The sequence below is a fragment of the Haliotis cracherodii genome, unplaced genomic scaffold (assembly GCF_022045235.1).
Source record: "Haliotis cracherodii isolate W230 unplaced genomic scaffold, xgHalCrac1.p SCAF_3, whole genome shotgun sequence".
NCBI lineage: Eukaryota > Metazoa > Mollusca > Gastropoda > Lepetellida > Haliotidae > Haliotis > Haliotis cracherodii.
Genome location: NW_027266286.1, coordinates 11563052 through 11588751, shown reverse-complemented (window position 1 = coordinate 11588751; position 25700 = coordinate 11563052). Strand labels below are relative to the sequence as shown.

At 40.5% G+C, this 25700-nt stretch overlaps 1 protein-coding gene across 1 annotated transcript; it reads left to right on the top strand.

Annotated features, from left to right (window-relative positions):
* The first annotated feature begins 626 nt into the window (after nt 1–626).
* On the top strand, nt 627–25700 carry LOC139475996 (organic cation transporter protein-like). The gene is made up of 12 exons (XM_071259220.1): nt 627–696; nt 10508–10659; nt 11720–11972; nt 13746–13849; nt 14499–14653; nt 15134–15299; nt 16078–16293; nt 17354–17580; nt 23139–23320; nt 23673–23824; nt 24165–24257; nt 25613–25700. The coding sequence occupies exons 2-12, from the start codon at nt 10514–10516 to the stop codon at nt 25698–25700; spliced, it is 1782 nt and encodes a 593-aa protein (XP_071115321.1). The 5' UTR covers nt 627–696; nt 10508–10513.

The window sequence follows — 25700 nt, the reverse complement described above, 5'->3', positions numbered from 1 at the left end:
TATTATGTGTCTCATGTGTTCTAACAATTGCCATCAATGATAACCAGTCACACTAACGTTCACGCATACGACATGCTACTCGTGCGACGATCGTGCGTTTTGCATGTTTTTCGGTTTGTGGTTGTAACGTCTGATAATTCTCAATCAACATTGCGGGTTTCATTCCCGAACACGCTTGTCTCCATCATTCCAGTGCCTCAAACGACTGACCCCCTCCCATCCACGAACCACCTTCCGCCCACTGACATCCCCGTGGCCCAATTAAATATTGTATTCAGTTTTTTTCTAAAAGGTGTTACAGTTGGTAAATGTTATATGTTAGTTACTTGTATACAAATACATAAAAAAATATTCTGTATATTTTCCTTTTATCAATCACCGAATATAATTAATTTTTTTCGCCATGAGGGATAACACGGTTGACTGAAATGCATTGATATCTCAATGTTTTAATTGTTTGGTTTGAAGCCGTGTCAATTAATACATAGAAAATGTTATTAAATTCAAGTGTCATTTGAGACGTGTCAGTTCTCAAGTGTACATCAAAACGAGATTCAACACATTATTTAGATTGTATGCGGAATCAAAAACAGCGAGGGCTGCGAACATTACTTTCGAGTTTCGGTCAACTTTGCAACCCGTCTGCTCATAGCAACTGTTATTCTTGGAACAGATTGAAGTGTTTTCCTTGCTGATGTAAGTAAAGTTGAATATATTACATCCATACGTATTACACAGGAGCTGGTTAAATATTATGAGTTTCATAACACTTGTTTTACACGGGAGAGAGGTTAGTATTTTATTCATTTATGTATTATTTTTTTGCATTTAGAATAAACCACGAGGGGCTGCGCCCCTTATGGTTTATTCTCCATTCTGTGTTTGATTGTACACTCACTCGTTATTATTTCTTATATGAGATATAACATTATGTACAGCCTCTTTAAGGATGATAAAATGCACAACCTTTAAACCTATTTACCCGTATTTAAATAATGAGGACTCCCTCAATAGAATCCGACCCTGGCAATGTCGGACAAGTCCATTTCATGCACAGGGGGGTATTTCCCGCATATTCTCACAATCCTCACTTTGATTACATGTATCTTTTTTCCCATAACCGATTGTCACATCACTCCCACTTTGGGATGCGATCGTCCCGCTATCGCGTTTATCTGCGTTGTCCATCTACATCTGTGGGGAACAACTTACCAGACACTTCCCTCTACAAAATAACGCCATCAAGTTGCGAGCACATGTTCGAACCTCCAGAAATGACGTCACAATGTTATATCGTGAAATGACCACGCTTCGTTCTTCATTGTTCTTTGCGATTTATCGCGTAGCTATTTTATATAATAAAGTCGCATTGGACACATACTCATGGTACATACTCTTAAACTCATGGTACACACTCTAAAAATTAGTGATAAGTTGTAAGGTAATCTTTTTTGTTGAGGCTGGGATGACAGGAGGAATATCTGATGTACTGTTTTGTGACTGTGATTTTGTAGATTATGTCGCTTTCCACTGCACTTCCATTCTCGATAATGTCAGGTGTCAAGAAATGCGATTTTATTTGGATCCGTTTTCATCGTAAATGTTAATTTCTATCCATGTTGTCTAGCAGTGTCCTCGGTATGTCCAGACTGTCACCCAAAAGTTGCCAATCTCCCTACTATATGTTTACCAGACAACAGCACACCACACAAAGGAATAATATTTTTCACATGTACTCATGCAAGGACACAACGTCTATTCAGAGATCTTTAACCGTTTAGAACATACATGTACGTATAATATCTGAAATAGAATGTGTATAAAACTATGGCTAAAATAGAATTAAAACCTAACTTGTATGGGGGGCACGGGTGGCCCAGTCGTCTAAGGCGCCGAGATTCGCTGTGCAGTTTCGCCCCTTGGGCACGTCAGAAACCTATGATTCTAGGTTCGAATCCCGGTTCGCCCCGATTATGTTTCTAGGTTTGTCAGCACCACACCCGTGCTCGTGGGTTTAACTGAAATGTTAAACATCTGAGACCTGCATCACTTCGGGCTTTCCTCCCACATTTAGCTGACATGCCGCGATATAACCAGAATACTGTTAAAAGCGGCGTTAAACCCAACAAACTCACTCAACGACGTATCATTTGGTCGCCAAATTTGCACATTAACGCGGGTTCTAAAACGAAAGAAGTTCCTCTTCTTTGGTTTTAGAACCCGCGTTAATGCGCAAAGTCACTATGAACATACATATACAGAATCGTGTAAATGTGGTCATCGTTTTCATGAATTATTACCATGTGTGCAATAATCGTAAATTCTGTGCATATATGACGCAGATTTCATTACCCGTGAAATTTAGCATAACCGGGTTTAGATTTATCCTATGTCAATTATATAACTAAATTGTCCGTCATTGATAAATGAAAGTATGACATATTGACAGAAATAGCATTTATGTCAATGGTTCGGTAGACAACTTGGTTATATTTACATCCTGGGTTCATGTCATGTATTGAGGTAATTTTAACACATGGCGAGGAAATCCACTTTGCTGTAAACTGACCACTGAAGTTCCTTATGTACGCTGCTTATTTGTCAACCCAGTGTTTATCGACCTCTGCATTATTTACTTTAGAATGGCTTTGAGGGTGTATGGTGTAAACAGGATGTGAGCATTTAAGAAAACACATCGTATTGGGGACACTTCCCCATATATTTGGGGATTATATTTTCTCAAATTTATAAATAATAATTTTAAATGATTCATGGACATGGGTGTTTGTATCAATAAGAAAAACAAATTTATTGTAGGAGCCATTGTTGCAAAACCATCCTCCACCCACCATAAGAATATTAAATGGATGGTCCCTTAGTGACGTTGAAAGTTCTAACTTGAGGCACAAGTGAATTAGATAAACATGTACTTCTTCGTAAGAATATCACCAACGTTGTGAAAATGACCATCACGCAATTATCTTTGCTTTTCGTGAACACACGGTGCTATCACTATTTGATAGTGATCAATAAAAGTATTCTTATGATATAGTCGGAATCTTACAATGTACTCCATTATTGTGGAAAGAGTTTTGACAAGTATGCATGTACTGATTCACTTGCAAACTGAGCGCTAAGGGCGGATATTAAACAGCATGTTTGTAGATGTATTTAGTCCAGTTGACTATATCAAATGTCTTGCTTGCTTCACACACCACAGAAAACCTTTTTTTTAATCCTTTTGCATATATATATATATATATATATATATATATATATATATATATATATATATATATACTCACACTCAAAAGAAACGCAAGTGGTTTTAAGCAAATAGGTAACAAACACGGAACCATAAACTGATACGAGTTTTAGCATGTAGTGAAGCCTGATGGTGTTATCAATAATTTTGGTTGCATTTTGGAAGCCCCGAGTAAAAACGCAACATAAAAAACGAATCGCCAAAACGCACCACTTCAATGAATATGTGGGTATCATGCACCCATTTCTCGCGAAATAGAAAATGCACGAACTGTCACGAGCTGAAGTGGGTATAAAACTGTGGCTGATTCTTGGACCTGCCACTCCTTGGTCAACAATGCCAGGCCTAATTCAAATTCAGAGAAACCAGGCTATCGGACGTTTGGAAGCTGGAGAGTCTGTCTAAGATTTTGCCCGTCATTTCAACGTTAACATAACCACAATTTACCGACAAGCACGACAAGCACGACTTCAGTGGGCACAGGGTCATCACAATTGGCGTCATCGTGAGTGGAGGCGTGTCATCTTCTATGATGAAAGTCGCTTTTGTGTCTCCCATGCAGACGGAAGAGTCAGAACTTGGCGGCGTCAAGGTGGTCGTTTCGCTGACAGAGGCGTTGTGGAAAGGGATCAGTGGGGTGGACCTAGCGTCATGATATGGGCAGGGATTGGACTTAATGCGAGACTTAGGCCCATGTGCTTTCTGAATGTTGGTCAAGGTTGGGGACACGGCGTCACTGCTCAGCGGTATATCGACCAAGTGATCAGACCCCACGTTGTTCCATTTCTGCACAACATCAACAACACATTTTCCAGCAGGACAAGGCTCGTCCCCATGTTGCCAGAGCTACCATGGCCTTTCTGCAACAACACAACATCCGTTTTCTACCGTGGCCAGCCCTCAGCCCTGACCTGAACCCCATCGAACACTTGTGGGATGAGGTTCAAAGGCGTCTGCACAATATGCGCCCAGTCCCTACAACTGCCGATGAACTACGCACAGTTGTTCTGGATGTGTGCAGGAGGATCCCTAGGGCCTTCACAAATCGTCTGATCCACTCAATGTACAGAGGGTGTGTGGCAGTGATCATTGCTGTTTCAATGCTAAGGTATTGACTGACATTTTGGGTATTGACCCGAAACTGTGTAAGCCCTTAACAGCCTGATCGTCAATCGTCGACGCACTAATGTGTCGCTGGTGTGTCCCCATGGTCTGTCGAGCAGTTTCCGCAGCAGTAAGGAAGCGATGTTGAAGATGCTGTTGCACAATCTGACGACGGGTGGTGACCCTTGGTCTTCAACTACGTGGTCGCTCATCTGTTGTGTTGGTGGTCTGGTACCGTTGCTGGAGCCTGTATATGGTCCTGACGTGGACTTAAAATGCATTGGCTACTTGCCGGGCGGTTTGTCCAGCTCGCTGATTTCTTGACAATCTTGACCTGGGGTAGCAAGTGAATAACGAAAGAATGTTATCCGATCTGGGTGGATTTTTATAGGGCAAGAAATGGAGGAACGCATGTGCATTTCAATTTGCACGGAACGCACGTGCATCGGGTTACCATTCCGTGATGCGTTTGGGCGATCGGTTTTATTGACATCTGCTTTGTATTTTATCATCAAAAATCATTTTTCCTGAAAAGGTAATGTTACATTTTAGAAACTGTGTTAAAAATTGTTACTTGGGGTGACGTTTCTTTTGCGGTTCAGTATATTTTATGTAGGATAGGTTTACAATAAGTAAATGATTCATACAAATAATATATGCATATATACTCTTCCAAAAAAGAAACTTGACGCTGACTTTCAAAATGTAATATAATGCGATTGTTTCAAAATAGGACACGGAAACCATAAGGTTTGGCCAAGGTAATGTCTGGATGTTGTTGTGCTGTAAGAAGTCCTGACAAACACGTGCAATATGCCTTCGAGCCTTGTCCTGCTGGAACTGTCCGCCATGACCGTTGACGTGAGGAAGAACGTAAGGCTCTAGGATCAAGTCTCTGTAACGCACACCTGTCAATGCACTGCCACATGCACAAGAGGCGTCCTACCACCGTGATGAATTCTGGCGCATACCATGACACTCCCGCCGCCAAATGGGACAACCTGCTGCACACAGTTGGGGGCGTAACGTTCAAGCCGACGTCTGTTGACACGTGCGCGCCCATCAGCAGGCGTGATTAGGAAACGGGACTCGTCAGTAAACAGTACATCTCTCCATGTTGCACTTGCCCATCTAACCCTCTGTTGGCACCAAAGCAGACGGTCCGCCAGATGACGTGGGGTCAATACATGACGTCGAACAGGTCTTCGTGCAAAAAAGTCCAGCCTCCCTCAGTCTGTTGCGTACCGTTTTATCTGATATTCTGCGTACCCCAGGGATCTGTGTGGTTGCAGACGTGGCTGTGGTAGTGCGGTCTCGGTGTCGAAGCCGGATGTATCGATCTTGTACTTGGGTTGTCACCCTTTGTCTTCCTGTCCTTGGTCTGACAAACCAATCTTTCTGTTTGACTTATTTGGTTCTCATTTAATGTAATTATTTTAGCAAATTTGGCAAAAAGTGGTTTTACATCTATGTCAAGTTTCTTTTTTTGAAGAGTATATATATACTAAGAATGTCATGGATATACAGATTTACAGATTAAAATATAGAAAGTGCAGCAAAGAAGGTTTGGGTGATCCTGGCACAGTCAAGTTGGTTAGGCTCATCATCAGCCCAGGGCCCTTGCCCCTTCTACACGCAGCCCAGACAGCGAATGGGACTTCTCCCAGGATGCGCTGCCTAATGGAAACCACCCCGAACCTTTCGGAGGGTGTGAAGACTCCCCAACATTGCAGGAGTCTGCATTACCCAGATTGTCAGAAGGGCTGTATTCCCGGTAGCAAACCCGGGTACTCTCTCAATGTCAGTCAACAGATTGGGAGGTAAAAAAGAACCTAAGGCACCGAGAACAGTTGGGAGTCTGTACTTGGAATGCCAGGTCTGCATGTTTGCCATGTTTTTCCTCAATTGTGGCAACCATACAGAAAATTCAATGATATAAATCATTTCTTTTGATGTATCAACAAGGACAAGATCAGGTTTGTTGGCCTGGATAGGTCTGAGGCTGTATACAGGCCTACTCTAAAAAAATGTATACATGTATATATCATTTAACATGACGCCATTTACATATTCTGGGTCGTACCATTGATGGACCTGTGTCAAAGCCCAAAACATGGCGAAGACGGTAATAAAATGATCGAGCCACTCCATTATGTCACTTAAGATACTGTATTTGTGTCGAAGCTGGACATCCACTGATAATTTGTTGGACAGTCTCATTGAATTCTACATTTCATATTTACAGTTTGATGCAAAATCACACATTGAACAAACAGAAAGTCTTCTGTTTCACTTTTCAGGCCATCTGACTTCATCCAAGCGAAGGACTCTGCAGGTTCGATGGTCGTTCAGATAGCCTCTCCTTAAAAACCTAAGTCTGGGCTGATTTGATATGACACATCGCTTAAAAGACACCCATTGCTGTACCGTCCAGCAGTACAGAAACATCATCAATATAAAACACGGACATTGGGATTACAATGTATATATGTCCCACATCCTTGGCTCCTTTAAGAAAACTGTGGAATGCTTTGTTTTCATCATGAGTCTTGACATGCTTCACAAGAGGATCATCAGACTATTAAATGTGTGCAAAAGTGCACAATACGATTCTATCACGAAGAGCCTCCACGTTATTCAAACCAAGCCATCCCTTTATAACTGGTAAATATAAGTGATTTAGGAAGAGCAAGGGTGGTGGGATGTGTTATCTGCAGCTGGCATGAATGTTCGTGTTAGTTTGTCAATATGCTGAATTTCTTGTTTCGAAAGGACGGGAACAGCATACGTGTTTGTGGCTTTGACTTTATTGAGAGCGTTTAGCTCTGAACTCCAGTTTTTCTCAAGTCCACAATAGTATTCTGCCCGAAGTTTGTCACCGATATGGGCATTCTGGAGTTTGTCTCTAACCGTAAGTACAGATAGGTCTGAGATGGCCACAGGGTGACCAGTAACATTCTCTTCTACATTACCACGTTGCGGATGAAGAATGTTGCATTTGTCATTTGAAAGGACATGCCAATATCATTACAAAAGAACTCGAAAAGGACAATCATTTTTAAGTATGCATTCTCCTGTGACAAGAGGTTCAAGGTCATCCATGTAAAGGGGGTGGGTAAGGTTTGTTGGGGATCTGTACTGAGGGGATCCATGATGACAACCTTCCTCTGTGCAAAAAGCTTAATGGATTTAGTGACAAACAGAAAAGCAAAGGACTAAAAGAATCCCCCTGAGAATATATCTTAAGTTGAGATGTTGACTTGAGTGAGTGAGTATGGTTTTACGCCGCTTTTAGCAATATTCCAGCAATATCACGGCGGGGGACACCAGAAATGGGCTTCACATATTGTACCCATGTCGGGAATCGAACCCGGGTCTTCGGCGTGATGAGCGAACGCTTTAACCACTAGGCTACCCGACCGCCCCAGCAATTCATGAAAGACTTGAGTAAAACAAGTGGTCGCTCGGAGAGGTCAATGCATTTCAGTGACTTTACAATCCATTCGGGAGGTACAGAATCATAATCTTTTCTGTAGTCTATCCAACACATTGAGAGGTTATGATGGTAAGTTTGGGCCTCTTCAAGGATAATTTTTGTAACCAACAGTTACAACAGTTCTTTCAGCTCCATACAATTGATATCATTGGAAGCGCAGTACAATTACACAAGATCTGTAAGACACCCTGTGAACATTTTATTGTGTGTTCTGACACGTTTGGGAGAAGACCTTTGCAGAACCAAGCCGGAACATCCCTGTATCCAAAGGAGAATGTAAACAGTGTCGCAATGTTGTTTGGACACAAGGGAACAGTTTATTACTTCACGTACGTGTACTTTAAGCATTACTAAGTGAAAATATGAATAAAATAATATTGCTGATTTAAGTTACAAGGTGTTGACTCCGTAAGTGATGATATTCGTCTTCTTTGTTACTGTTGCAGTATTAACATGCTCGTATTTCTGTTTCTCTCTTTTTAATCTGATTGCTTTTATATTGAGGTTAGGACCAATCTTTTCCGTAATCATCATTTCACTCTGCTACAGTCAGTGTCTTTTGTACGATTCTGACTAAACCAGAAGCATGTGCTTATGAATAACTATCAAATCGAAAAAATATCAGGTGTTGAAAGCATCCTGCATCAATACGGAACGACTGTATATAACTTACATTAACAAGTTCCATGTTATATAATAAAAAACACAAATATATTATTATTATATTTTACCAATAGTCAATATTTCTAAAAGCAAAAGTTTAATGTGACGTGTAGTGTCCAGAATCAAATCCATTTTTCTTCACACATCATACATATACAAGTTGTAGGTAAAATACATAGTTTAATTTGAACATAAAATAGCCTGCTATTCGTGTTGTAAAAGTCACACACCTTCGACTAGGTCTGTTGAGCTACCCTTTCATGTATCATTTTCTTGGCGAGTTGACACCTTTCCTATCCATTTCTATCTCTATCTCAAATCAATTCTTTTCCATTTTGTCTTTGGTGAAATACGTTTCTGTGGATTGAAAGAGCTTGAATTTCCTAGCAATGTCTAGTAGATCATTAGATCATGCATAACATTTTGTCTGAGACAGTTATTTATGTACTGTCCTAGTCTTACTTAAAATAGGGTTTTAACAAAATAGTCTGCCTTACATCTTTAGTGTCCACGAGGGTAGGCAGATTTAGTCTTGTCAATCACTGCTTTCACTGTCCAGAGACCAAGAGTTTCTGTAGTAATTTGTTGATCTGTTGCGGAACTTCTATATTGATCTGGCAAAGTAGTGTTGCAGTAGTTCTAATTCACGGAGTTCTGTTGGTGATATGTTTGCCCATAGTTCATAGAGGTTGCTTAGGAGATTAAAATGACTTCATATTTAAATACTTGTCAGTGGATTTAGCCCCACAACTTTATCAACTTTTTGTCTGTCTTTTCATTTTTCATACAGTTTGAGTTGGACTGCGATTGTAGATGCCACTGTTTATCACCAGTGAGGAAAATGTCACCAAGAAACGTTAGTATCACAAGATAGTGGTCAGCAATATTTAAAGGCTCCGTACAATTCATATTTATTTTCAGAACTGATCCTTGTAAAATGCTGAGTATTAAAGATAGTCTTAGCCGGAGTGTTTTTTTTTTTCCGAATACGCTATTCAAGCTTTCTGCATATTTGCTGATATTCTGATTTGTTGAAGGGGTGAAGCGCAAACTATACAGAAGTCTAGGCATTGTTGTTGAGATATCGATATGGTCACATCTATCACGTCATCACATGTACCGTCACGTACGCATACATAGCTACTCTAGCAAAAAGTTTCACTAGAATAGCTACTTCACATAATCCAAACAGGACAGTCAAGCTTGTCTCTCATCTCGTCCAGGTAGGTTGCAGTGTTCTCTGTGAGCCAGTGTACATCTAGACTCGGCACATCACACTGGTCAGCGACCTTTTTCTAGATGCCTAGAGTTGTATAAGGCTAAGGGAACTCTCCATGTGCCAACGCTAAGCATGGAAATATATATAGCACGTATTCAACGTTGTCATTTAGATGGGTAAAACTAGCGTGAATCATTGCTGTTTCTGTATGACTGTGGTATCAATTCCCGACATGTTTCATTTGGCGACCAGAAGTTTTCATTCTCAGTAACTTGTTCTGATGTCCTACTGCCTATGTTCCCTCTTCGTGTGTACATGTACGTACGAATATAGCATTCCCAGTGCCCCAACATACGAACGTAACTCACATGGTCACCACGCTGTTTGGCATATTCATATTAGGCATCTTGCACCATTTTATTGGTTTGTCCACCTCTGCATACGGTAACACAAACCGTTTTGTCTTAAATCGTGGTGAAATTCTTGACCATTCATTGTCAAAAATTAAAATAAAAGTGACAAAGCCCTTTCCATGCTCATAAAAAGTCTCTGCTAAAAGCAGATTCTAATGTGCGATTCCGACTATATGATGAATATGTGTTTATCTTTATCACTATATCAATAGTGATGATACTGTGGTGTTTCATGGTAAAGCATGAGTGAAAATTCTCTGTTACAGTTACTTGATTAGATTCTTTGATGTTACATCACTGAAATGGTTCAATATCAATATGCAAAATTACTGTGGTTTCTGTTGCAGTGGGAAATGCAGTTCGATGATCTCTTGAGATCCATTGGAGAGTTTGGACCCTATCAGAGGCGACTATATGTGTTGTTGTGCCTGCCTGCAATATCAATCGCTATCCAGAGCATATCTTTGGTCGTGTTTCTCTTTGCTGTTCCCGAGCATCGGTAAGAAACATGTGTTTGAAATACTGTTGTTCAATAAGAACATATAACCTACACAAATCTCTCCATAAGAACTCATATGAAATCCGGCTATATCATAAACATGTGTTTATGAATAACTTTCAAATAGTGATGATGGAAAAAATAAGCATACACTGACCCACCGGTAACACACGTCATAAAAAACAGGCAATGGCAAGTCAATTGTTCACTTGAAGATTAACATGGAAAAATATGGTACAAGTCAAAATATAGAATTGCATTGGACATCATTATGGTCGGCGATGCGTAAAATTTGGAAATGTCCTCGAAATGTCTGCCAAAAAATGTTTTGAAAGCTTTACTGAAATCTTGAATGTTATAACCATACCAAACAGCGTTTGAGTAAGTGTGATATAGCGTTCTTTGAAATCATCGTAAAAAGAGCATGCTTTATTGTATCTAAAAAAATGTGAACTGCAGGCGCAACAAAGGCCGGGATATTGCTCCTCACACAGGGCATGCAGTTTTGTTATACAGGCTTGTGATAGTGAATGCATAGCTCTTAATGAGAAATAGATGTATCGGTTTCATTTGTCCCGTATATTTCTGGTTCATGTGGGTAAACTAGCTGAAGGGAATTGACTATTTGACTATTATTGAACGACATGTGGTCATTCCATTATTGTTTCATGCTATGGTTTGAGTATTGGCACACAACACCTGAATTGCTGTAATAACTAAATCCAAAGCTCTTTTACTCAACATTTTAATATAGGAAAATGTGTATGTCCCTAACGTAAGGACATTACTTGTGATGTACGTTGTAATGTCATACTTATGATTAAATGGATGTGATTCCTGTACGAAGTGAGGATTCGACCCAGAACAGATCCCCGGCTAGTCGTAAAATGAGGATTGGTTGGACATTATGTGTGACTTAGCTGATGTATTGCTGTATCCCGATGGCGTGAATCGTTCTTTAGCCACCGGTCTGTCTTATAAGGTCTCATCATAATATCTATAATAATGCTGAAAGCGGAAGAAGACTCACTTCACTTAACATGTTCCTGATATGTTTCAGGTGCGCAATTCCAGGCGTTGAAAATGATACATACGAAGTTCAGAACAAAGCTCATGAATACTTAATCAACCTCACCATTCCTCGACTGGCATCTGATAACATTTCTTATTCGCCGTGTACACTGTACGCTCATCCCAGCGACGTACCCTTGAATAGTGATGATAACCACACGACCCGCCCCAGCAGATACACAGAAACATGTCATTCATGGGTGTATGATAAGAGTTCCTTCGACACGACTATTGCACAGTCTGTATGTATATGCCATCTAATATCATTAATATATCAGCCCATTTATAAAGGTCAATAATTAGTCTCGATCTGCCCAAGCATAGTAATGAGCACATATTGCCTCATGCACACAAGGCGACGCACCTGGTTATGTCGAATTTCGTCCAATTGCTATGTCAGGTTTGGTTTGGTTTGTTTTTTAACGCCGCACTCAGCAATATTCCAGCTATATGACTGCGGTCTGTAAATATTCGAGTCTGGACCGGAAAATCCAGTGATTAATATTATGAGCATCGATCCACGCAATTGGGATCGATGACATGAATCAACCAAGTCAGCGAGCCTGACCACCCGATCCCGTTATTCGCCTTTTACGACAAGCATGGGTTGCTGAAGACCTATTCTACCCCGGAATCTTCACGGGTCTGCTATGTCAGGACTCACTTGTCGTGGGTCATGATTATCGGTTCTGCGAGTTAGCCTCGCCATGCCAATAAGATCAATCAATGATTTCTCTGGTCCAGACTCGATTATTGACATGCCGTCGTCAGGAGCTTGTATATATGGCTGAGTGCAGCCTTAAAGAACAAGGAAATCAGTAAAGACATATCATATCATGGAAGACTGTTTCAGCATACTATTTACGAAATTCGACATTTAAATTGTATTAATCGGTTCATTATTCGTCCGCTGATATATCTGACATAGAAAAGACACGAGGGTGAGGTTCTATTTATCATCCAAAATCAGTGTTTCAACTTTTTCAGTTGAAACGTTTATACCTCCATAAACGAAAAACACATCTGCGTATTGTTTTCATGTTTCCATTGTAACCAATAGACTGTATCGGACGTGCAGATAAATTCCGCCGATGTGCGTTCAGTTGCGTCCAAAATGATGTCCCGCGGAACTGAACATTGAAAATGTCTGTTAAATTTACGAACTTATTATAATGCATCTATTTCCGATTCCCCGATTCCTGCTATGATCACCACCCCAGGCATATTTTCAGTAATGTAAGGCAATGTATTTCAAAATAGGAGAACACGCTACAAAGCGTAAATATGAATTTTGCTTTGTTAACGTTTCCAAGCATGTAAAGAGTTTTCAGTTTCATTTGCAGACAATTCGTCATTTGATTTTAAAATGTTTGAGGAATTCCGGAATGTATGTATCGCAACGGAGTTACTAAAATATATGTGATGCAATGTATGTCTCATAACGGCGAACGCGAAACGGGAATTTTTTTGTAATTACTAATATCCAATATGGCCGAAAGTTCACTTCGGTGTTCGTGTTCAAATATTTTTCAAAACACGCAAACCCGTTTCGGTCTCTTCGCGACGTTTCGGAATGGTTATTAGTGATGTGATAAATTACAGATTTCCGTAATCGATAATGTGCTATGTTCGTACTCTAACTCTCCGAATGATATCCGATAGTAAATTGTCAAAACATACATGAATAATTGCCGTGAATTGTGATTTAGTTTAATTCCAGATACAGCAATATCCCCCAATGAGTGAAATCCCTGTATTAGCAGCTTTAATTAATCTCCACCAGTGGGGACGATATTCAGAGTATGTGCCCAGAAACCTCTTTGGACCCGTCGGCTGGTGGTGGTTGGGACGTTGGGATCTGAAGCACTATTTGGACGGGCCAAGATTCAATTCCTTGTATTTAAATGCCGCCATAACATGGCTGAAACAACTGAGCAGTGGCGTAAAACAACAAGCACATCATCTATGCATCACATACCATTAACGTATAGGTTTTTCAATATCATTGATTGCAGATGAATATGGTTTGTGACAAGAAATCGTACGTGACGCACGGGAAGATGCTGAACATGGCGGGACAAGTGATCGGCGCCGTCGTCAGTGGAGTTCTCTCGGACATGTATGTCAGCGCATTTTTATGTAAAATAAATATCAGAATGAAATGCTAATGTTATTTTGTTTCACTCGAGCATATGTTTGGCTTGAGTGCGAATCTGGTACGGATAAACTGCCTACATAACACTTTCGTTACAGAATATAGTGGTCAGTGTTATCAGGGACCGACCATGTCATATTCTCGGTGGGTGGGAGCTGCTGGAAAGTTATTTGGTTTAACATAAACTGCAAAAATTATATTGTGAAAAAATAACTGCTGGTTAGGTTTGGTCTTCAGCAACCCATGACTGTAAGAGGCGGCTAGCTGGAACGGGTGATAAGGCTTGCTGACATGGTTAAGGCTTGCTGACATGGTTAATGCATGTCGTCTTATCCTAATGGGTTGTCTGGTCCAGACTCCAATATTTACATACCGCCGACATATAACTGAAAAATAGCTGGGTGCGGCATTAACCAACAAAACCATGAACATTATCCGGCTCCTTTCTCAGACATACTCGAAAAAATGACCCATGGTCGGTCCCAACAATTAGTTGTAGCTTGTTTGATAAGCATGTGAAGACGAATTATCAGATCCTTATTTTCTTCAGCACTGGTAGGAATACTCATTATGTTCTGACATGGCCTGGATAGCTCTTTTCGTTTCGTTACAGATTTGGCCGCAAGACTGTCATTGTCGTTGGTATGGTCCTAACCACAGTTTTGAGCGTGTTGCTGCCATGGGTCACCAGTTTCAATGTCTTGGTCCCTGTAGTCATACTGATGACGGCGTGTTCAAGCACTCAGTATCTGGCTAGCTTCGTCTTTGGTGACTGTCTTTTCCCACATCTGTAAACACTGCACTTTGAATTTGCCCAACTAAAGCTTCTGGCATATTGAGGTAGCGTAAATGTACCACGATCTGATGATCGTTGGGATCGAATTCCGGGTCACCGCTCACTTATGAAAAGCCGCGTTAAAACTAAATCGCTCACCCCTGCACTCCCCCTCACATGTCATATGCCACCACATGAGAATACGGTACGCGTCTGTCAAATTTCTTCAATTTCATTTCTCAGGAGGTTACTATATTTTGATGGTTAACAAAAAGGCCCAGGTCCTATTCACCACGTCGGTGAAAGGGTTTCAACCGCCGTAATATTGCTGCAATATGGCTAAAGCGGCGTAATACCCAACTCTCTACGACGATCGCTACTAATACTTCAGACTGCTGTGCACTCGTAAACGTTACAATTATTTGTTCTAGAATCAATGTACTTTCAATACTGTTGTTGTTTATTGTTGAAAGGTCTGGAATTGGTGGGTCATTCAAAGAGGATGTTGGCGGGAGTAGCTATCAACTTTTTCTGGAGCATCGGTAACTTGATAGTTGCTCTTGCTGCCTTCCTTCTGAGAGAGTGGAAATTAAGACAGCTCGTGCTGAGTGTGCCATCCTTCATTTTTCTATATCTGTTGTAAGTACCTTAATGTTGCCCTACTACCAACATGTGCTGCTTTCAAGAGGGAACTACATGACCTTTTTATATTGGTTACAACACTGTAGACAAAGCTAAGGGGGAAACATGACAAACTTCAGTGAATGTAAATGTCTACATTCAAAATACTATGAATGTTATTATAAATACTCGAGATAGTTGCTCTTGCTGCCTTCCTCCTTGGAGTCTGAGACCTGCATCACTTCGGGCTTTCCTCCCACATTAAGCTGACACGCCGTGATATAACTGGAATACTGTTAAAAGCGGCGTTAAACCCAACTCACTCACTCACTCACTCCTCCTTGGAGACTTGAAAACAAGGCAACTGGTGCTGAGTGTGCTATCCTTCCTTCTTTCTATATTTGTTGTAAGTACCTTAATGTTGTCCAGTATTTATCCAAATACAGACATGTGCTGCGTTGATGAGGGAACTACAAGACTGTTCTGTATATTGATTACATCACTGTTGACGATGGTATGAATGAAATGGGAAAGATCAATGAATGTAAATGTTCACATTCAAATCCATGGCTATAAGATGCAGGGAATGTTATAATGATAAATGGACAAATTAGCAATCTGCATGTGAAAGGATAAATTTCAAAGAAGTGACGAGAAACAAAAATATATTTTGACAGTATCCATACATTCTCTATATTTTTGGGATGTTCTAGAACAGGATCCAATGTAACCGTTAGAAAACCGGAATCCAAAGAATGCGTCATTGTACATGAATATCTTTACTTATATATTTCAGTTTTATACCAGAATCTCCCAGATGGCTTCTCAGTAAGGGCAAGACCGAAAGAGCAAAGACAACATTACTGAAGATTGCTAAATCAAATGGAGTTATCATCCATGAAAACGATTTAGAGAGTATCACAACAAAAGAAGAATCAAAGATAGAATATTTTTGGGAGCTCATTAAATCACCGACCTTGTTACGAAGAATGCTGATTCTATTCTATAACTGGTAAAGTGCCAATAGTAGCTATAATAATCATTTTCAAAATATCCAAAAAGACTCAAACCTAATGTAAACACTTTCAATCGTTATGTACATTATTTGTTTGATGTTTCTGTGTTATGATTTCGTGTTTGATTGTGTTCACACTCCTGGTATCATAGTTATTTGATAGTGATACATGTTTATGAAGTACTCAGACTATCGTACAATTGACTCTGGTTTTTGTGACTTCTTTTGATAATTTAAATGTTTATTGTTGCTTTTATTGACCTTAACATAGAAGGATGTTATAGTATTCCCCATTTGTACAATATCGACTAGCGCACAATATTGCACGTAGTTGACACTTTTTTTCAGAAACATAATGATCTCAAAATTACCAATGTCATAGTGTGAGGTATCTAAGTTGTAACCATTACATGGTTTACACTGCCATTACACAATGATAATACCAAGGAGAACAAATTGGTGATAGCGAAAATCAGTGGTGATGTAGCATCGGTTGACCAGAATCAGTAAGTTGAAAGGGCGAATTCATGAAAAATCTGCTTATTTGCATATTTGTTTGCTTTCATGTATCCAAACCATAACTCTCTCCTTAATACTTAAACCACTTAAACGAAACACTAAAGGTCCAGAAATCGTGTAAGCATGATTCAATGTTGAATGTAACAATACACACTCAAACTATTTGTACGTCAAGTTTGTTCGATACCGCTGGTGGATCAATGACACTACAGGATTCTAAAATGTCATTGAATAGTCCTTGTAGGAGGATTTTTTCAGTACCGTTCTTCCTATCTCTGATATTGATTGATTAATTTCAATTTGTGAATGATTACATGTTTTGATTGCAGTTCAACTGTATTGTAAATTTGTGTGTGTTATGTATCGAATCTGTGATATTTACTTTACTGTCGACATTGGGAGCGTTTACCATGTATAATTTGTTCCCGTCGCTGAGATATTGTGGATTTGACATTAAGTTTCATTTGTATATATGAATAAATTCGAAATAGAAGTTATATACAATGTAAATAATACCTAACATAGTATTTCTACTCAGGTTTGCAGTTGGAATGTGCTTCTACGGCCTTAGCATGAACGTCACCAACCTTTCCGGCAACGTCTACCTCAACTTCTTCCTGTTTGTCTCCGTGGAGGCGTGCGCCTACGTTTTGTGTCTGCTCTTGTTGGATCGAGTTGGCAGGAAGTGGATGCTCTGCGGTTCCATGATAGCTGGGGGCGTCGCTTGCCTTCTCTCCTTTTTTCCATTGCTACTCTCAAACAATCGTGAGTGTGAAGCTTACCTGCTTTGGTACACCTAGGCTGCTTTTCACAATTAGTCGTATCGTTAAGCTAAACGTTAACATACATAGTTCGTACATATTGCAAGCAGTTTAAGTTCCAGCATATTATATTCTAAGGTGCCCTTAACAATGTTTGATTGACTCCCTTATCATAAACAGTTATCAATTGAAGTTGTCATCATATTACCGATACAGTATCGCTTGAGTGAGTGAGTGAGTATAGTTTTACGCCGCTTTTAGCAATATTCCAGCAATATCACGGCGGGGGACACCAGAAATGGGCTTCACATATTGTACCCATGTCGGGAATCGAATCCGGGTCTTCGGCTAGACGAGCGAACGCTTTAACCACTAGGCTACCGGACCGCTCTAGTATCGCTTGAAATGACTCAACAATTTGCATTTCGAGGATAACCTTTAAACGTTATTAGTTTGGAATATTTGTTGGTGTGTGAAGCCATGGAGATATTTGCAGAAGTAACTGTGAAAATATCTATTGGTCGCTGTTTTAAAATGCGTAATGGCATTAAGTAGGTTAACTTACCAATATTTACACTAACTCTTTTCTCTTTTACACTTACTCTTTTCGCTTCTCCGAGCTAAATTTAACATTTGAAACCTCACGCTGCGCGTTCGGTTCCAAATTCAATTTAGCGGGGTTAAATCTACAGGTAACCTAGCTCTATATTGAAAACACAGTATGTTTATCTCCTAATTCTCCCTGTGTGAAAGAAGGCTAATTGGGATGACCATTCAAAGTATAGCTAAGTTGAAATTAAAGTGTCAAATGTTCTTAAAGTGAAACACAACACCAGTCTCTGAGAAAATGGCATCACAAGTCAGTATCTCGAGTTTCCGCCAAGTGCATTGATTACTGCCGTGCAACGTCGACACATGGAATGGGTGAGGCGGTTGATGAAGGCCATGGGCACTTGAGCCCACACTCTGAGGAACGCCAGACGTTGTTCAGCTGCAGTAGTCGGCCTTGGTCAGACGTCATTCAGCCGTCTTTGACTCTAGTCCCACGGGTGCTTAATGGGATTAAAATCGGGACTGAGAGCAGGCCATTCCATGGTTCTGATGCCATTCTGCTGGAAGAAGTGTCTTCTTTCTCTCGCAGTGTTGGCACGGGCGTTATCATACTGAAACTCGTTGTTGCGGCAGCGTGCCAAATGGGGGTATATCGTGTGGTCTCAAGACTTGATCAATGTACCGAGCTTCCGTGATACCATTGCCTCTCCCTGGACCGATGTTCTGTAAGACCACAGGGCTGACCCTCTGTGCAAGACCAATTCCACCCCGCACCATGATGCTCGGACCACCCCACGAGTCTCTCTCAACAACACAAGCATCCGAATAATGTTCCCTACGGCGTCTCTCTCTCTCTCTCTCTCTCTGGCGCCAATGCTGGTGATGTGTTGCCCACTGGATGCGGTCCTGGCGATGACGTGGTGTCAGAATGGGTCCTCGGCGTGGCCCTAGACAGTGGCCGTGTCTGTTCGTCAATCGTCGACGCATGGTGTCCGCACTAATGTGTCGCTGGTGTGTCCCCATGGTCTGTCGAGCAGTTTCCGCAGGAGTACAGTCCGTTTGACTCCAAATGAGAACAATGAATTGCAAAATAACTCGAAATCCAGAAAAGTGTATGAAACATCAAAACGGCACTTGACCATGAATACCCTGTACCCAACAAAATCTGAATTTTGTTTATTTTAAGACCCATGCCGAATGAAGTTCTTTAAGAAACTATCTTGTAATTTTGTATAGAAATGTGTACATGAAACGTTGGGGGGGGGGGGGGGGGGCAAACCGTGGAAGGCACAGCGCAAGCACGCATGCACTGCGCGGTCTGTGGTAAGGGAAATGACAGAGCGTTAGAGGGGCCGTCTCATGATAATTTCAATCGCAATCTGACTCGCTCATGCCATAGATCTCGTCGTCGGAACTGCTGGTGCCTGAACCGACTGCCACTATTATAGGTTGGACTGTTGCTGGCCGTAGTCAATCTCGTGACCAATAACGTGGCTCTATCTCGTCAACGACTGTGTCCACAAAACCCCTCCGTGTTTCTACTGTTACCCGACCAAGGGATTGCTTTACGAGTTGGTTGTTCAACTTCTCGTAATTTGAACGTTGTGTTCGATCGTCCAACGTCACCCTTGACGATGCCCCATATCAACTCGATTGGATTCAGGTCGCAGTGAAAAGGTGGCAGTAGTAAGACAGCGTGACCCTGACCCTTGATGTAACTGTCAACTTTATACACGGGGTCAGGTTTCATAGTTTTGATGATGTCATAGAGCTGTGGTTTCGTTGCTCGAGTAGGAAAGGTACTGTTCCTCCGTTGCAGCCAAGTAACCATGTCTCCTTTACGGTTATTAGAGGTTGGAGTCTTGCTTTCTGGATCCTGCACACTATGATAAGATGCATTGTCCATGACAATGAGAGACTTGGTAGGCGAAGCAGGGACTAATTTATCTTTCACCCACTCCAGAAATACATTGCCATTCATATCTGTGTGGTAGTCCCTGTTGTCTTTGGCCTTGCCTCTAAAGACGAGGCCACAATCTGGGAGAAAACCCTTACTAGCAGAACCAGCATGGAGAACTATGAGTCTTTCACCCTTTCCCATTGTTAACTTTCTACCAGACTCCTTACAGTCACCACTGGGTACCCACTGACTGCTGGCTGTGTGTGACGCATTTACCCAGGTCTCATCTAAGAAGACGCGCTCATATCCTTCTTCACGTTTCTGCTTGATGGTACGAAGGTAATGATTTCGGAGACGAACAATGTCAGACCGTTCACACAACACAGCCCTATTTTCTTCAGTTATCTTTTTGTATTTGTAACCAAATGTATGCAACAGCTGCCATAGTTTGTACTTTGTAACACGTAAATCATGGTCAGTTTCAAGGTGTTTCTTCAAAATTCTTATTTTAGGGACAGGTAGTTATTTTCTGAGTGCAGTTTAACAATTGCACGTCTGACTTGATCCCTCTGAAAACTGTCTAATTTATCAACCTTGCGTGGTTTTGACATGTTCCCTACCTCCTTGGCCTGACTATTTGTATCTCGTCGACAAACAACATTTTTAAGTTTCTGAGGGGACAAGAATTTAAAAAGGATTTGGTCTTTCTGCTTCACTTCTAAAGAAATCATACACATTCAACATCAACTGTTTAACATCTGCTGAGTAGCGCATCTTGTCATTGAATGAACACAGTCACTGTGTAGTAACACGAGCAGACCGTGCTTGCGCTGTTCCTTCCACGGTTTGTCCCCCTACGTGTCATGTACACATTTCTATACAAAATTACAATACAATTTCTTAAAAAACTTCATCCGTCATGGGTCTTAAATTAAACAAAATTCAGATTTTGTTGGGTACAGGGTACTATGGTCAAGTACCGTATTGATGTTTCATACACTTTTCTGGATTTCGAGTTATTTTGCAATTCATTGTTTCATTTGGAGTCAAACGGACTGTAACAAAGTTATCTTGAAGGTGTTGTTGCACAATCTGACGATCCTGACGTAGGGTGGTGACCCTTGGTCTTCAACTACGTGGTCGCCCATCTGTTCTGTTGGTGTTTTGGTACCGTTGCTGGTGCATTGACTACTTGCCGGGCGGTTTGTCCAGCTTGCAATCGTTCAAGGGCTTGGTGTCGCTGATTTCTTGTCTATCTTTGCATGTGGTAGCAATTCAATAACCAATGAATGCTATCCGATCTGGGTGGATTTTTACAGGGCAAGAAATGGGAGAACGTATGTGCATCGGGTTACCATGGCCGTTGCTGTGATGCGTTTTGGCGATCGGTTTTATTGTTACCCGCTTTGTTTTTTATCATCAAATTTCATTTTTCCGGACAAGGTAATGTTAAATTATAGAAACTTTGACAAAAATTACCCTGATATTTAAATGACACCTTTTCATGCAATGTTACTTGGGAATGACGTTTTTTTTGCGGTTCAGTATTTTTCTTAAATGTTTTTCATTCCTTATACGCAGCAGAATCTCTGCACTAGTAAACATCAGACGTAATTCAAACTTAACACATCCTTTATAGTTAAAATAAATCTAGACTGGAGTTGCTGGATCATCAATTAATCTGTTTCAATACAGGCCGCCAAAGTATGGCAGGAGCTGTGCGGCGTCAGCGAACAAAGGCTTACTTTTCTTGCAAATTGTGCGAGTGCTGGGTGCTACAGGTAGAGCGGGGTATGCTTACCGGTTTCGCGAATAGCTGATACATCACTGATTTTCAGTGATCCATTCATTACATTTTCACCACTATTTGGCCTTTTACGCCCAAAGAAATCTGTTCCGGCAGATAATCGAGACTAGCGTTTGATTCTGTCTATCGTATTTCGTTACTCTTCAGAATTTAGAGGAGGAATTCGTTCTCGATGCATAAATTGATGGTGTTGTTCTTTTTAGTTATGAAGGTCAACATGGAGAATATTTTATTATTTGCTGACGATATTAATATTGTCATTATGAATGTAAGTGATAATGGGTAACAAAAGCGCCTGAACATATTTAGTAATTATTTTTGTAAATAAATACTGATACGTGTAATGTGATAGTTTCACGAAATACTGGCAAATTAAGAAATTATGAAAAGTTCAGAATATGCAACTCCAAATTTGAGACCTAACCAAATTTAAGTACTTGGGGGTACAGTTGTCATCGGACATTCTACCTCAAAGAACTTGAGCGTAGCAAGAATTGAATATTATTCTAAGGTTACAGACAACACATTGTAAGCTGATTTATCCTTCCAGGTGATGTTTGTTTGAAGTGTCTTCGATGTCATATATATTTCAACACGGGATGGTAGAGGTTTGAAGCTACAAAAGTTTCCAAAGGATTTAAAACTTCGATGAGTTCTGATATATGTGATATCAAAATACAGGAGGGAGAGATTATATTTATCTGTAACAAATCCTTCTTCCAAATGTTCCAGTTTGTAAACATCATTAACTAGGGTATTGAGTGTACAATGTATAGCTAACAGTGGCCAAGAGATCAGTTATTTCATTTGATTGTGACGTAATGGTAACCGATGATTGTCTGCATAGCACTGTGATTCAAATCACAGAAGAGAAATGACCGTAACTGTAACTGTAACTGTATCTCTCAAAATGGTTAATTGTAACAATGTATGTGACATTATCACTGCATATTTCATTATTAACATAAACAAAACAACGATGCTTGCTGTGTAACAGTATTTCGAGTTCTGTCCAGAAATGATTGTAATGAAATATAAATGGTTTATGTTCTCTGTACGCCAATAAACTAATCAATCACATCTGGTAAGGTACATACCTTTCTGCAAAGCCTTCCAATGGACCCAGCGAGAGTGTGACTAGGAACTTTGCCTAAACGTCATTTGATATTTGAGCAATGCATTAACTTCTAAATAGTCACCAAACCCATGTCATGTCTTCTTACGGCTTTCAAGTTAAAGCTGACAAATTTTAGTGTAATACTTGATGTTCTGTGTTCTTTAGTATAGATTGTTATAATTTCAGCTGAGCAATGGATTATCAACATGCTGGCCTGCCTGGGTAATACGTGCGTGTCAGCAGGGTTTGCGGCGTTGTACGTTTTCACGGCGGAGTTGCTGCCAACGACATCCAGGAACTCTGGCATTGGCCTCTGTTCCATGTGCTGTCGCGTTGGAAGCTTGGTGTCACCTTACATCAATGACTTGGTGAATTAACTTTACCCTTTTTCCAATGAACATAAATCTGTTTGTTCTTCCGGAATGTCACCAATGCGCCAATTTAATATTAATTTCTTCTTGGTTGATAATTCGGAAATCTTGAAATCATTGATTGGAAATATTAAGTTGGTTACGGTATTGTTATAATATTTAAATTCTCTAATATCATAAAACAACAAGGGAAATCATTGTGGACAATGTGAACAATATACTCGTATCCCAAATATGGTATTTAATATGCTAAAAATAGTTTTAGGATTCGGTGAAGAACCAACGCTTTCAGCGTCTCCAATCCAATCTTCTTCTTAATGTCGACTTCCCTATATTTATACCTCGACAGGTACTGCATATTGATGGCAGATACAAGAACATTGTTCCTTTGCTCATCTTTGGAAGCATCACTGCCTTGGCTGGTGTTCTCGCTTTGCGACTCCCGGAAACACTCAATAGAAAGCTTCCGGAAACAATACAGGACGCTGAAAACATAGTGACGTAAGTTGCAATATCTATACCCCTTGTGAGTGAGTGAGTGAGTTGGGTTTAACACCGCTTTAAGGTGTATCGCGGCGTGTCAGCTTACTGTGAGAGAAAAGCCCGAAGTGATGCAGGTCCCTGACGTTTACGGATATGTTGCTGTCAAACCTAGAAACATAATCGGGGCAAACCGGGATTCGAACCCACAATCATAGGTTTCTAGCAACTCTGCACAGCGAATCTCGGCGCCTTAGCCGACTGGGCCACCCGACTGGGCCACCTTGTGAAGAATTTGATACTTGATACTTCAAGTGGTAGTCTATGCAAATTATTGCCATGTTATTTTTGTCTGGAACAGACAATCCAGTGATTGGCTACATGTGCATCGATCCACGCAGTTGGGATACGATGACACGCATCGACCAAGTCAGCGAGCTGACCACCCGATCCGGTTAGTCGCCTCTTACGACAAGCGAAATCACTTCCAGTTTAATAGCTTCATTTCCTGGTTTGGAAAGAAACATTTATAATGCAAAACATCCTTTAAAGATAAGGTCCATCCAGCTACCCGAGAGAGAAAGATATATAAGCACTGGATGTTTTATTACATTGACCCTCCAGTTCAGCCAATCACGTGCCTGATTATTCCTTGTTAAATGCATGGGTGCTTGCTCTTGCACAGTGTTGTTTCAGAATACAACGATACACAGATATGGTTGACCAAATGACCTTTCCAGTGATCTTAACTAATTCAATGCCCCACTCTAATGATGATATGGACCAAATTTCATCCTATTGCTGAGAAAATATCGTTAGTTACCACGACCATTACTCATTGTTTGGTGTACGACCTTGAGAATGAACATTCTAAAAATCTGCACTGCAAAAAATCAAATGTTTCGTTTGTACCAATTCAACCTAACAACGCCGAAAGAGAATGTTTCATTCACCTACAGAATATTTTTCTCGAGTTATTTCGGCATAATTACTTTTGTGTGTATGACGGTAAAGTTGCCCTTAAATGTTTTTCCAAAATCCTTTCCAAAGATCGTCACGATATGGCTCAAATACTGCCGATGTGACGTTAAATATTAACTCACTCACTCGCATAAGTGAGATATCCAAAGAGATATCCAGCATATATACAAATTGTGTCACTTGATGGAGTACAACGTAACAACACAAAAGTAGCACATGCTACTCACTGACAGAAGGTCACAGTGATTTGCCACTGAATTCATTAGCCAGTCATCATCGTCATACTTCAAAATATATAACCACTACATACATAAGATTTAATGTATAGATAAATGTTGATCATTGAAAATGGCAAGCATACTTTTAGAATGGCCTTGACGTTATACATAGGTCACTCACAACCACGTCAGATCGCAGCCCTGTCTCACGAATGTCAAAGTGTCAATAAATCTTGTGTTATCGTTTAAACGAACATTTTTTCTTGGACCTCGGGGATGACCCTCAGATAACTGATCAATGTGTCAGTACATTAATCCCACATATATCATAAAGGTATGCATGACATGTTATCCCTTGCATGTCCACACGCTGTGTGGTTCTAAAATCCAAGTGGTTCTGTGGTTGTTCAGTCAGTCAGAACCTTTACATTTACATGGAACTGTCTGATGGCACTGATTACGTTACATCAATGACTAGTGAATGTAATTCCCATCGGCGTAAAGGTCGAAGTGCTTCAATCTACACTTTGACAAACACCAGTATGAGAAACCTAGCCAAGAATAGTACATGTGGAAGAACACGTTTTATGCCTTATTCTTTATTTATCAGATTTGGAGATACAACCGACAGGGACGCACATAGTCCTCGTTTTAAGGACAAGAGACCACGCGAAATGGAACCGGATGTTTTCTTATGA

Coding starts and splice junctions, on each gene's coding strand:
- LOC139475996 (XM_071259220.1), top strand. CDS start 10,514: ATGCAGTTCGATGATCTCTTGAGATCCATTGGAGAGTTTGGACCCTAT. Junction 10,660..11,719: donor TTTGCTGTTCCCGAGCATCG/GTAAGAAACATG, acceptor GATATGTTTCAG/GTGCGCAATTCCAGGCGTTG. Junction 17,581..23,138: donor ATTGCTACTCTCAAACAATC/GTGAGTGTGAAG, acceptor TTATAATTTCAG/CTGAGCAATGGATTATCAAC.